A 14,802-nucleotide genomic window follows, 5' to 3' on the forward strand; every position below is an offset into this window, starting at 1 on the left:
AAACCAAAAGTAAAAAAAATAAAGTAAAAAAAATAAAAATTCATAAAGAGTGGGGCAAAGAACAAATAGTAGAAAAAATATTTTGTTGAAGATAATAACAATAAGACAACACACCAAAATTTGTGGGATGCAGACAAAGAAGTATTTAAAAGAAAAATTTTCTCTACATACATCAATAAAAGAAAGAGTAGATGCAATTAAAAAAATTACAAAAAAGAACAAATTAAAAATCTTCAATTAAACACCAAAATAGAAGTCCTTCAAAACAAAATAAAGCAAAAATGTAGTTAATAAAAACATCACATTGATTAATAAATAAAAGTAAAAGGGAGTTTTTATGGAAAAAAATAAAATAAAGTATTGACTAATTTAATTTTTAAAAACAAGAAAACTCAATTGTCAGTATAACAAATAGAATGGGTGAATGAACAATCAATGAAGATGAAATTAAAGGAATTATTAGAAACTACTTTCCCCACCAGATGTCAATTAAATTGACAATCTAAATGATATGGGCAAATATTTACAAAAAATACAATTTTTATTTATTGTTAGATTAATAGATTAATAGAATTAGATTAAGAGAAGAAACAGAATGCTTAAACAACTTTTACTTTAAAGAAAAAAAACTGAATAAGCAATAAATGGGTTCCCTAAAAAAACAAAACCAAAACCCCCTAAGACCAGATGTATTCAGAAATGAATTCTACAAAGCTAGGAGCAGAAGGTGCTTGAATTTCATGACAAACAAAATTTGAGTTCAATAACTTTATGCAATGCATTATTGCTCAAAATTTCAGACCCCAAAATTAAGGTGCATCTTATTCATGGGGAAATACAGTAGGTACACAATAGACAAAGCAAATTAGCAGAGCATCAGGGTATTTGATCCCAGATAATTGGGGCAAAAACTCAGTTTCACAAAAGCTACTAGAAAAACTGAAAAATAGTTTGGCAGAAAGTAGGGATTAGGGACAGACTAATATTCTCACACTGAAAAAAACATTAAGCTCAAAATAGGGAAATGTTTTAGACACAAAGGGTGATATTATAAGCAAATTAGAGGACTATGAATATATATATATATATATATATATACACACACACATATACATACATGTGTGTATAGGTGAAAAATTTGTGACTAAGCAAGAGATAAGAAAATTCACAGAAGATAAATGTATAATTTTGATTATATAAAATTTAAAAGTTTTTAAATACATAAGTCAAAATTAGAAGAAAAATAGGAAATTGGGGAACAATTTTACAGGTTTCTCTGATATATACAGAGAATATTTAGAGATCAAACAAAATTGATAGAAATTAGATCTGTTCTCCAATTGACAAATGGTCAAGGCAATATTCAGAGGAAACCAAGGCCATCACTAGTCATACGATAAATACTCTATATCATCAATAATTAGAAAAATACAAATTAAAACAACTCTAAGGTACCACCTAACACCCATTAGACTGACAGACAGAAAAGAAAAATGACAAATAGTGGCAGGGATTATGGGAAAATAGTTCACGAAAAATTGTTGGTAGAACTGTAAAATAGTTCAACTATTCTAGCCTCAAAGGGCTATAAAACTGTGCATAACCTATGATCTGGTCATACTGCTTACTATGTCTATGCACCTAAGAAATGGGACAAAAAAAAAAAGGAACAGGACCTGTATGTACAAAAATATTTATAACAGCTCTTTTTATGGTGGCAAAAAAAACTGAGGGGATATCTATCAACTGAGGAACAGCTGAACAAATTGTGGTATATGGATGTAATAGAATACTACTATTTTGTAAGAAATAATGAAGGGGAAGGTTTCAGAAAAACTTGGGAAGATATGTATGAATTGATATAAATTGATGTTGGTGGAACCATGGTAAAAAATTTGCACAGTAGGGGCCTGCTAGGTAGTGCAGTGGGTAAAGCACCAACCCTGGAGCCTGTAGGACCTGAGTTCAAATACAACCTCAGACACTTAATAATTAACTAGCTGTGTGACCTTGGGCAAGTCCCTTAACACAGCACAGCCCCCACCACCACTACTGCCTTGCAAAAACCAAAAAAAAAAAATTACACAGTAACAGCAACATTGTAAGGACAATCAAATGTGAAAGATTTAGCAACTCTGATAATACAGTGATGACTACAGAGAACTAATGGGCTCAGAGTTCAAATTAAAGCATTCTCTCTATTTTGTGTACAATTATTAATTTAGATGTCCTTTCCTCTAACAGTCTATCAATAAACATTTAACTGCCTCCTACATGACAGACTTTGTTTCAGGGGCTACAAATACAAAGAAAGGTTAAAAAAAACAAACACTCCTGCTCTCAAGGAACTCACAATCTAATGGGGGAAACAACATGAAAACAACTATACAATCATCTTATGTACAAGATAAATTCAAAATAATGAAGAGGAGGGTTTTAAAATTAAGAGGAATCAGGATAGGCTTCCTGTAGAAGGTGAGATTTTAGTTGGGACTTAAAGGAAGTCAGAAGTTAGAGATGAAGAATCAGAATATTCCAGGCATAGGAGAGTAGAGAATGAAAATGTTAAGCAGGTTCAAAGAAGTATCTTGTTTGAAGAACAGAAGGGTATCCAGTGTCACTGAATCAGAGTAAACTTATTGGGAACAAAAATTGTTTCATTTTTCTTTGTATTTCCCAAAAGCTTGTTATGGTGTCCAGTACATAAAGAGTAAGCATTTAATAAATGCTTGTTAACTGATTCAAGCAGAGAGCTGAGACATACTAAACATGGTTAAGTACAGAAGAATAACTGCTTTAAGTTCTGCAGAGAGCATAAAAAAAATCTCATTTGATTCTCATAACAACCCTGAAATATAGGTACTACAGGTATTATTGTTTTCACTTTATATATGAAGGATTCTAGAGATTAAGTGATATCCTCGTGGGAAAGTCACTTAACTTCCCAGCACTCTAAGCAATAAAGTCTACAAGTTACAGAGAATGTATCCACCTGCCTGGTTTGAGGGAGTTCCCTTAACTTGTGAATCCCTTATATCAAAGAAATCAGAGCTCCAGTCTCCTAATCCCTATTATAGAAATGAAGAAACTGAGGCTGAGAGGTTAAGAAAATCATCCAGGATCATATGACTAGGGAGTATGAGAGGCAGGACTTGAACTCAGGCCTTCTTGACTTTCAAATTCACTACCCTGATTAATAGATGCTTTTAACAGCTTTTCAAGTTTGCAAGATGAGGAAAAAGTTGGGCTGATAGCTAATATGTTAGATGACAGTCAAGTCATAATTCAAAAAAAAACACCCTAGAATGATAGATTAACATGTAAAATCAATTTATTGGATTAGATTGGATTAGACCCATTTGGGTCAACTGCCTCATTTTAGAGTTGCAGAAACTGAGGTCAAGAATGATTTAAATGGCTCGACTATGCTCACAGAAATAAATGGCAAAGTAAATGGCAATGCTGGGATCGGAAACCAAGTTTTCTGAATCCAAAGACAAAATTCTGCCCAATGTACCATGCTGCTAATTTATTAAATGAAACTGACCAGGACCCCTGTAAACACTTATGTTTAAAATCAAAACAAAACACTGCATAATTCAATTTGACCAACATTTATTGAGATCCTACTATGTGTCAAGTCAGGAGGCAGAACTTTATTGGAGTATTGGAGGTATTGGAGGTAGACCTTGGATTCAGGAAGTCAGCCCATAAATATTGATTAATAGTTTACTATAAGTCAGGTACTGTGCTAAGGGGCCAGAGATACAAAGAGGCAAAAGATGATCCATACCCCCCCCCCCCAGGAATTCACAACCAAACAACAAATATATACTGAAATCTATAAACGAGGGAAATAGAAAATAATTAACAGAGGGAAGCCCTAGAATTAAAAGGAGCTGTTTTGGAAATGTTTTCTACAGCGGCAAGGATTTTTGGTGGGGTTTGAAGGAGGCAAATGAAACAGAGATGAGGAGACAAAAAGCATTCAGATGTGGAGGCAGGGAAATGTCCAGGGCAAAGAAATGACATTTCTTGTTTGTGATTCAGTAAGCAGACCTGTGATACTGGATTGACAAGTACATGGGGAAGAATATAGTATAAGAAGACTAGAAAAGTAGGGGGGGTGGGGAGGTTGGTTATGAAAGTTTTTGAACCCCAGTGGACTTTGTATTTGATCCTGGAGGACAGGAAGTCAATGGAGTTTCCTGAGTAGGCTCAACTCCATGAGAAGCCTACACTTTAAGAAGTGGTATATGACCAGAGGATGTTTTGGAGAGGGAAAGAATTGAGGCAGGCTGACCCACCAACACAGTATCTTAAAAGTCTAAGTATGAGGTAATGAGGCAGTCCTTGGAACAGATCAGGTGGGAGCATGGGGGGGTGCGGAGGAAAGGGTAGAGGATTGTGAGTTTAGGGAACTGGGAAGAAGGTAAGAGTTTTAACAGGGACATGTAGAGTCTAAGATGTCTATTAAAATTGTCATATAGAATGGCTCTCTAGGAGGGGGAGGGCAACAGATATTTGGAATAATTAAGGGGATATAAGAAACAGAAAATATCAAGAAAAACTTATTTTAAAACTGTCTACCAGCCATCCAGTTTTGAGATGTCTGAAAGACAACTGATGATGTGAGACTGGAAGTCAACAGAGATAAGGTAGGATAAGTAGATTTGAGAATAATCAGCATAGAGAAGAAAATTAAAACCATGAGAGCTGAAGAGATCATCAAGTAAAGTAGTCTGGGAAAAAAGAGAAGAAAGTCCAGGACAGAATTCTGTGATGGTTCAAGAATGTGAGTTGGATGATGATCTATAAAAGCAATGGGTAGGAGGAAAAGCATGAGTGATGTCCCAAATCTCAGAGAAAAGAAAGTAGCAAAGACGATGCTCACCAGTATCAAGGGCAGCAAAGAAGTCAAGAAGAATATGGATCCAAAAAAGACCACTGGATTTGGCAATTAAAAGGTCACTGCTAACTTTGGAGAAATTGTGGTGGAATGATGAAATTAGAAGCCAGATTATAATGGGTCTAAGAAAAATCAAGAGCAGAGAAAGGATTGGCACCTATTGTAGCATGACTGAAAGAAGTTTACTACCCACAAAGGGCAGAAGAGATAAAGGGGGATACTGGAGGATATGGAAGAAAGGTTCAAATATTACCTCTGTTACATACAAGTAATGTGACCCAAGACAAATCTCTTCATTTGACTCCATCTCTATTTCTTAGTCATATCTCTTAAGACTTTAAGTTAGAAAAGAATTGCTAATATGCACTGGGTAAAGGAAGTTTTCAATATAATTTAATTCAACAAACATTTATTAAGAATTCCTTTTGACAAGATTTTCTTTAATCTTACTACCTTCTAAAATTATTACCAATTTTTCCTGATCTACCTTGTCTGAACATGCTGTTTCCATGTTGTTTTCCTCATCTGACTGTGAGTGCTTTTTGAGAGGAGAATTTATTTTTGCCTTTCTTTGTATCCAAGATCACTGACACATTAGAAGGCACTTAATAAATGCTTACTGACTGACTACTGCAGGTAGTTTGCCAGGTGCAAAGAATACAAAGATAACAATGAGCAGTCCCTGCACTCAAAGAAATTTAGATTTTTCTGGGGATGGGAGGAACAATGTGTTCACAAGTATGTGGAAAATAAATACAAAGTAATTTTGGGAAGGAAGGGCATACAAACTGAGGCATTAAGAACTTCGGGGAAGGGTCAGGAAAAGCCTCCTGCAGGAGCTCATACTTGAATTAAGCCTTGAAGAAATTCCAAGAGAAGTTAAAGAGAAAGAGCATTCTAGGAAGAGGAGAAAGCCTGTTTCTGGAGCAGAAAAGTGATTGTACACAGGAGAGCAAACAGGTCAGTTTTTTGTACCACAGAAACCATGAGGAGGGGTAATATGAAGTGAATCTGTAAAGATTACAGATGTAGAGTGGGAGGAAGGGACCTCTAGGGTCACCTAGTTTTAACACACTCACTTTAAAGACCAGAAAACTGAGGCTAGTTAAGTGATTCAACCAAGGTCTCACAAGAAATTAGGAGCAGAGCTGAGATTAAAAACTATTACTGACTCCAAATCCAGTTCTCCAATGTATCAAGCAGTTATTTTGAAAGGCTTACCTAGGCTAGTAGTCACATCAATAGAGAGAAAGGGATGGATGAAAGTGTGTCATATGAGAAGACAAAAGGATGGATGTAAGTAATGTTGCAGAAGTAGAATCAACAAGATTACATACCAGACAGGGAAGAACACATGACCTCAAATTTGAAAACCTCAACAGAAATAGGCAAATTAAAAAAGAGTTTTGTTTTAATCATTCAGGTGAAAATATCCAATAGATAGTTGATAATGTTGGACTGAGGACCAAGCAAGAGAGAAAAAAGAGATGGACATGTTTATTTGGAAATCAACTGCATATATATGAGAACTGAACCCATGAAAACCCAATTAATAATAGAAAGCAAAGAGAAAGAAAAAAGAAGTTCGGAACAGAACTACGACCTGCAAAAGGCACAGAGAAGTGGGTCAACAGGTAGAAGAACAATAAGTGAGTAGTGTCTGAAAACCCAGGAGGATAGTTTTCAATGTAAAAAGTTTCAGAGAGGTCAAGAAAGATAAACAGAACATATATGGAGTTCCATATATTAACATAAAATTATAGTTCAATACTAACATGAGAGGCACCGTGCTTGAGATTGTAGATAGAAAGAAAAAAATTTAACAGTTCCTACCCACAAAGAACTTACATTTCATTATGGGTCAGATACAAGCTCACAGATAAGTAACAAAAGTAATAAGGGAAAATAGATCACTAACAACTATGGAAGATAGAAAAGGCATAAGTACAAGACTAGGAAGGTACGATCAAGTCCAGAAACATTTATTAAGCATCTGTTATATGTGCTAAAGCATTATGCTAAGCCCCAAAGTTAAAAAGAAGATATCAGACCTTACCTTTAAGTACCTTATAATGGAGAAGACAACACATAGATAACAGAATAAACGAGATTAACACACTGGAAAGGAATGAGTATTGGGGGGAACTGGCAAAGGCTTCTTGCTGAAGTTGGTATTTTAATTGAGATTTGAAAGAAGCCAGGAGGCAGAGATAAAGGGGGGGGAATCACTCTAAGCATGGGTCACAGTCAGTAAAAATGCAGATTTAGAAGATGAGTGTCTTGAGCAAGACCAATGTCACTGAACTGTAAACTACATGAAGGGGAGTAAGGTGTAAGAAGAGTAGAAAGGTTGTGAAGGGTTTTAAATGGCAAACAGAATTTTAGATTGATCCTGAAGTTGACAGAGAGATACTGGAGCTTATGGAGAAGGGAAGTGACATGGTCAGTTTTGAACTATAGTAAGATCCATTTGATAGCTGAGAGGAAGTTGGAGTAAGGAGAGACTTGAGGCAGGAAGAATAATCAGCAATCTATTTCAGTAGTCCAAGTACATCAGATGATGAGGGCTTGCAAGATAGTTTCAGTGTCAGAGAAGAGAAAGGGGAAATACCTAAGAGTTGTAACAAAGTTAGAATTGGTAGGACTTGGCAACCAAATGGATATGGAGGTAAAAAGAAAAGTAGAGAGTGACACTTATGTGGCAAGTCTGGGCAACTGGAATAGTAATACCCTTAACAGTAATAGATAACTTAAAAAGAGGGGAGAATTTGGGGGGAAAGATCATGAGTTCAATTTTGGACATGTTGTATTTAAGATACTTATGAGACTTCAGGTTTGAGGTGCCCATTAGGCAGATGTAAGTGAAGATGTGAGTCTGGAGGTCAGGAGAGAAGTTAAACAGACTAAGAATCATCTGCCTAGAGATGATAAATCCATGGGAGCTGATGAAATGACCAAGAGAAATGGTATAGAGGGAGAAGAGAACCTGAGAGTAATAAAGAGAATGCATTAAGATAGTTAACCCCTTAGGAGGAACGATCTGAGTGAGAGGGTGAAGAAGGAATGGCGTTTTCATTGTTCTCAGCTTGGGGGAAAGGAGAGGAACCAGGAGAAAGGCTGAAAAGGTTTGGAAAAGTTGCAGTGTTGAGTGATTAGTGAATCTTTTAGGAAGGTTTAAAGGATTGCCTTGCTGCAACAAGGACCTAGAAACATAAAACTTCCGAGTAGATCCAGTCAGTATGCTTTCATGATTTTCTCCAAGCTTCATTCAGCAGCAAGCAAAATCAAGGATGGTGAGAGTTATCTAAGGCTGAGACTTGGCAGATGAAGTATGGTAATAAGTTAAGAGGGCAAAGATTCAAGAAAAGAAGATGGTGTAGAACTGAACTGATTAATCAAGAGATTCAAATGGAGAAAGAAGAGTCTAGACAGTGCAGGTGTCATAGCCTGGGAAAGAACCGAGTTGAGGAGAGACTGGAGGGCATAGTAAGGTTATAATGACTTGAATAATAATTAAGAGTTGTCCCAAAATTTAGTCAGCTACCTTAAAAAGTAGTTTTCCCTTCATTGACCCTTTAGTAGAAATTGGATTACCACCTATAAGAGATACTAGAATTTCTGTTCAGATACAGGTCCAATGATATGACCTGAAGTCACTTTTATCTCCACCTGTGATTTTACCTTTCCAATCTACCACATTCCCCAAAAACTTTTGTAACCCAGGCTTTATGGGTAGCTTTCCTTATTACTATCCTCAGGATCAAGAATAGGTTCTAGCTGGGGAAGTTCAAAGGAGTCTTAGCCTGTGCCTGGGGGTGGGGGAGTGGGGGGGGTAGTCAGGGATTAGTCTGAGGGGATAGTGGGAAGTCTAAATTGGAAAACTTCTGGGTCCTAATATGAAACTCCTAGGAATTACAAACGGCCTCTAAATAGCCAGACCTAGAACCCTGCCTCCTCAAGAAATCCCTTCCCAGGGCTGGGCTCCTTTCCCTGTGGTCCCCTTCTTCCTATTTCTCTCTTTATTTTCCTATTTCTCTCTCATAATTTTCTTCTCCTTTCCCCTCTCTTTGAGTTCCTCCCCCATACAATCTGTGATTCTTTCAGTACATTATAGAATCAAGCATAGCTCTGGAATCTGAGAACTTGAGTTCAAATCCTACCTGTCATTTGCTATCTATGTGACAATGGGCAAATTCCTTAACTAGCCTCTAACTCCAAATCTATTGTTCTTTTGAATGCACTGCAGTTCTGTATTGTTTTTTCTCACCATTTGTTGGGTTGGATTAGAAGGCCTCTGAGATCCTTTCCAGCTCTTTCTAGAAATCTATGATGCTATGATTCTCCTCAGCTAAGCTTCTACTACATCTCTGAGCTAACGTATATTTGATGATGTGTAGTTATACATGTAAATTTTTAAACTGTTTCTGTACTTGTACTTAAACAGAGTAGGTTAATACAAAGTGGAAGATCAACTGTAGGAAACCAATTTTTCAATAGTGACCAACTCTTCTGAACCCATTTGGGGCTTTCTTGGAATGGTTTGCCATTTCCTTCTCCAGCTCATTTTACAGATGAGGAAACCAAGGCAAATAGGGTTAAGTGACTTGTCCAGAGTCTAGTGTCTGATGTCATATTTTAACTCAGGAAGATGAGTCATCTTGACTCCAGGCCTGGCATTCTGTCCACAGCACCATCTAGCTGCCCCAGGTAGGAAACTAGCTTCCAGTAATATTCTTGGATTAGTCTGAGAACCTAGGTTTAAAATCCAGCTCTATCAGCTTCCTACCTGCATAACCTGGGCCAAGTCACCCTTCTCTGGATCTCAAGATTCCTTAGTTGTATAATGAAGGGGCTTATACTACATAATATCTGAGATCCCTTCTAGCTTTACATCTATAATATCATTATGAAGTAACTATGTCCTTAATACATCAAAACCTAAGATTCAGTTTCATCAACTATAAAATGACACGATTTGAACTAAAAAACTCTCTCCAAGGTCCCTTACAGTTTAAAAAAAATACTTTAATTCCATTCTCAGAAGTGCCTGTTCCAAATAGATTGGCCTACTCACATCACGTACTTGCTCATCTTTGTTTATGCTGCTTCCCTGGCCCAGAATGCCCTGTGTCTTCTCTTCACATACAGATCCTTCCTATCCAATTCAGACTTGCTTCCACTATTAAGACTTCCTTGATCATTGCAGATTCATCCTTCTTACAAGTTTTAACACATCATTCATTTGATTTTAATCATATGCTTCCATGAAATATATAATATTGTCAATTAATTTTTTACATGTTAATATTTTTCTCCCTTGATAATACATATGATTCTATTGTTGTCTTGAAAACAGGAATCTTCTTCATATTCCTCACAGGACCTGGACCTGGCAAAATGGAATGTATACAACATATTCTCAATAAAAACATCTACCTGTTAAATGAATGAATGATCTAAAAGTTGAGTTGGGCCAAGAATATGTAGTACTTAAATAAGCAGAAGGGGGGACGACTCTAAAGTGAAGGAAAACATAAGGGAGAGTAATGACAGTGTGATTAAGGGACAGTAGAAAGATAGGCTTGGTTGGAATGGAGAGTTCACATGAAAAGAGAAGGAGGCAAATCTGCAGAGAAATGTTTTGGCTTAGCTATGTGGTCCTTATTATCCTACCTTCCTTACTCTTATTACTCCAGTCTTTTTAGTTTCTGTGATTATTTCCTCTAAAATACATGTTTCCATTCCTTTTTTAACTGCTGGGATAAACTGTTTCTCCATCTGCCAAATCAGATATTCTGTCATTTAAGTCGTGTGATTATTGTTTAAAAGTTTATTATTATTATTATTATTATTATTAGTGGTAATATGTGCATAATTCCAGAATAAAATATATTCTTTCTACCAAAAAAAAGTTTAAAGAAATGGTAAAGGGGCTGCTAGGTGGCACAGTGGATAGAGCACTGGCCCTGAAGTCAGGAGTACCTGAGCTCAAATCTGACCTCAGACACTTAATAATTACCTAGCTGTGTGGCCTTGGGCAAGCCACTTAACTTCATTTGCCTTGCAAAAAAAAAAAAAACCTAAAAAAAAAGAAATGGTAAAGAAAATTTCTTTAAAAAAATTTTTTTTGTCATATATAGTGAAAAGAAATATATATAGGATGAGAAGGTTCTGGGATCAATTGTACCTATGAGATCTACTCAAATATTAAAGTAACCATAGAAATCACAATCTGTTATTTATGGAAATCAGGTAGCACTCCAAATAGAAATGAGAAGTTCAGTCTTTTATTATTTTTGATAACTAACTTGTCTTCCTGAGTTCAAATCTGACCTTACTAGCTGTATGATCTCATTCAAGTCACTTAACCCTGTTTTACCTTGATTTCCTCATCTGTAAAATGAGCTGGAGAAGGAAATGGTAAACCATTCTAGTATTTTTTCGAAAAAAAAAAAACCCAAATGGGGTCACAAGAGTCTTGGATACAAACGAACAATGACAAAATGATTACCCACCAAATAATGAGACCTTGGTTGATAAAAGATGGAATTAAGAGTAAAGGGCTATGGGGTGGCTAGGTGGCTCAGTTGATAGAGCACTGGACCTGGAGTCAGGAGGACCTGAGTTCAAATCTGAACTCACACACTTAATGATTACCTAGCTGTGTGGCCTTGGGCAAGTCACTTAACCCCATTGCCTTGCAAAAATCTAAAAAAAAGATACAGAAAAGTAAAGGGCTGTATTGATAAAGACAGGGGAGACTGTGGAATTGTACATAGTTTTATTTATCTATGAGCCTGAAATAAACTAAATTTCTCAGCAGAATCTTTTATACTGTTTTAGTATTAATTTCATTAATTTTATGTGTAATAAGTAACAATGAACTAGAAATGGTATATAAAAAAAGCCTACGAACTGTGCTCCAAATTGCTTTCAAAATGTCACTTATCAAATAGTGTTATGCTCTTAGAGATAATCAGTTAGATTGTAAGCACTTTGAGGTCATGAATGGCATGGAAAAAATATTAACTTAAATTATAGGATTTTAGAACTAGAAGAAACTTGGGAGATCATCTCATCTAATTCAATCCCTCAATTCACAGATGCAGACACTTTCAGACTGGCACTCAAACAATTCAAAATTCCTATAAAGATTTAATCAATGCCTTTCAATGCTACACCAAAAACATACCATTTATCACACTTCAGTATATAGTCAAATTGTACCAATGCCATGTCTCACAAATAAATAACTTTTTTCCTAAGTGAATTTAAGTTACTCTGGTCTTTAATCTTATATATACATACATATACTTTTGACAAATCCTTTTCCAATATATTTTTCTGACTCCTTGAGATGGATGTCAGAAGACTTGGGTTCAAGTCCTTACTCTGCTACTAACTACTTAAGTTACCTTAAGCAAGTAACTTTATTTCTTTTTTTTTTGCAAGGCAATGGGGTTAAGTGGCTTGCCCAAGGCCACACAGCTAGGTAATTATTATGTGCCTGAGGTCGGATTTGAACTCAGGTCCTCCTGACTCCAGGGCCAGTGCTCTATCCACTGTGCCACCTAGCTGCCCTGTCCCTTTATTTTTGTGTCTTGGTTTCCTTGTCTGTCAAATTAAAGAACTGAACTGTATGGTTTCTAAGTTGTCCTTCACCTCTGACACATGATTCTATGAAGAACCATGCTTTATACCACTTTACAAACCCTTCTAGCAAAGTGTGTTGATAGATATAAATATATTTATCTATTGAATACATAAAATAAATCATCAATTAATGTAATCCAAATGGAAATAGTTCCCGTTTTCAGTATATATATATATATATATATATATTTAGAGAGAGACAGACTTTTATGAGTTAAAAGAAACACAAAAATAGCATTGAGGTTAAGGGAAAAATACATTATTTTCAGATGATAAAAATCCCCTTATTCTAGAACATCTGAATTGCAATGAAAATGGTAACCCAGGTGATATATATTCTTCTTTTTTTTTAAGGTTTTTTTTTTTTGCAAGGCAATGGGGTTAAGCGGCTTGCCCAAGGCCACACAGCTAGGTAAATTATTAAGTGTCTGAGGCTTGATTTGAACTCAGGTACTCCTGACTCTAGAGCTGGTGCTCTATCCACTGCGCCACCTAGCTGCCCCCAGGCGATATATTCTTGAAACAAGGATTTACAAAAATACTTTGGCAATGCCACAAGCACTTGTCTGTAGAAATTCTAAAACCTATGTAAATACTAATACAATTTTCCTAATTTAACTTTTTTATATCATTTCAGTGGAGTTACTAAATTCATAGAACCTGTGACCTTTTTCTATAAATACATAAAAAAAAATCTAAGGGTCCACCTAAAGAAAAAGAAGACATTCAACAATTTCCTTTTTTCTCGAGTCCATTTGCTTTGTGCACTGTTTTCTAAAAGCGACTGAGATTTTATCATGCTTGATTTTCCCTGTGGATAACTTACTTGTTTGTTTGCATGGTCTCTCCATGACATCAGACGGCGAGCTCTTTGAGAACAGGGACTGTTTCTTTGTATGCTAACTCTTACCCAAGTGCCCGGCACGCTGCGAGCGCTTAATCAATGCTGACCGATATAAAAGGAGAAAATCCTTCAGGAATGGTCATTGTAACCAACCGGCTGGATGGCACATCCGTCAGGGACGGCGGTCTGTTCGCATGGCAACACTACCCATTTACAGGAGGAATTCATGAATGAGGACATTCCGCACATCTCTGCATGAGAGGTGCCCGGCGCGGAGGACGCCCGCATCTGGATACAATGTGTCAGGCGCGGTCCGCGGCGCCTCGGCGTGCGGACACCGAACTCCGGGCCGGGGCCGCACGGACCCACGCGCGGCGCGGCGGGGCGGGGCGGGGGGCGGCCACCTGTGCCACCTGCGCGGCCGGGGAAGGGGCCGGGCCCTGACACGGAAACGTTCCCACTGGGGTGGCCACCCCACCCGGCTGCCCTGCGGGGGGGGGCGGGGAGGAGTCACGGGTGACCGGGAGGCCAGGGCGGGGGCCGGGGCAGGAAGCGGGGCTGGGGGGGGGGCTGGCCCGGCCCCGGCCCCGGGACCCGCGACTTCCACAACTCGGCCCGCGGGGGCCGCCTCCGGAGCGCCCCTCCCCCGCCGCGGGCCGGGGCCGAGGAGGGGGCGCCGGCCCGGGCCCCCGGGCTCTCGGTTTCCGGTCCCGGCGCCCCGGCGGCACCAGCCAGCACCGGAGACACCATAACAAAGGCGGCGGCGGCGGCCGCCCCGGGGCGGGGAGGCGGCGGGTCCGGCGGTCCGCACGCCCCCGGGGCGCGGGGCAGGCCGCCGCCCCCGGCCGGGCCCGGGGCAGCCCCGCGGCGGGGAGGAGGGGGAGGGGGCGATCGGCGGCGCTACTCACTCTCGTCAGGCAACTGGTCGAGCTCCGCCATCTTGAATGAGCCGCGCCGCTTTTTCAAAGGCTGGCCGCCGCGGTGCATTGTGGGGCGGGGAGCGCCTTTGCGAGGGAGGTTCGAATGCGGGAGCGGACTGGCTGGCCCGGACTGGCTGGCCCGGACTGGCTGGCCCGGACTGGCTGGCCCGCCCCGGCGGCCCCGGCTCGGCGCCGGCCCGCGCAGGCCCAGCCGGGCGGGGGGGCGCGGGGCGGCCCGGCCCGGGAAGCGGCGGGGGAGGGGAGGGGCGCCCCGCGGCCCCCCGGCGGCCGAGCCGGGCCCCGGACGCCTCCGCGTCCTCCGGCTCGCCTCCCCTCCCCCCACGGGCCGGGCCGGGGCGGGAGGAGATGACGGCTCCGGTGACACCCGGATGCCTCGGCGCCGGCGTCTCCTCCCTGACAGGTGGCCTCCGGGAGCGCGGGAGCCAGGACCCGCAGGCCGGCCCCGCCTTCGTTCT

The 14,802-nt window shown here is 39.7% G+C and overlaps 1 protein-coding gene across 4 annotated transcripts in view; it reads right to left on the bottom strand.

Annotated features, from left to right (window-relative positions):
• Positions 1-14,466, bottom strand: part of LIN9 (lin-9 DREAM MuvB core complex component) — an 81,742-nt gene extending 67,276 nt beyond the window's left edge. For 2 of the 4 annotated variants that reach the window (XM_074222821.1, XM_074222820.1), the window contains exon 1: positions 14,315-14,466. In XM_074222821.1, the coding sequence (XP_074078922.1) occupies positions 14,315-14,393 (79 nt within the window). In that variant the 5' untranslated portion in view covers positions 14,394-14,466. The remainder of the gene's footprint in view (positions 1-14,314) is intronic. The other 2 variants (XM_074222819.1, XM_074222822.1) reach the window with 2 other exon arrangements.
• Between the last annotated feature and the right edge of the window lie 336 nt (positions 14,467-14,802).

Source organism: Macrotis lagotis, chromosome 2 (assembly GCF_037893015.1).
Source record: "Macrotis lagotis isolate mMagLag1 chromosome 2, bilby.v1.9.chrom.fasta, whole genome shotgun sequence".
Lineage (NCBI taxonomy): Eukaryota > Metazoa > Chordata > Mammalia > Peramelemorphia > Peramelidae > Macrotis > Macrotis lagotis.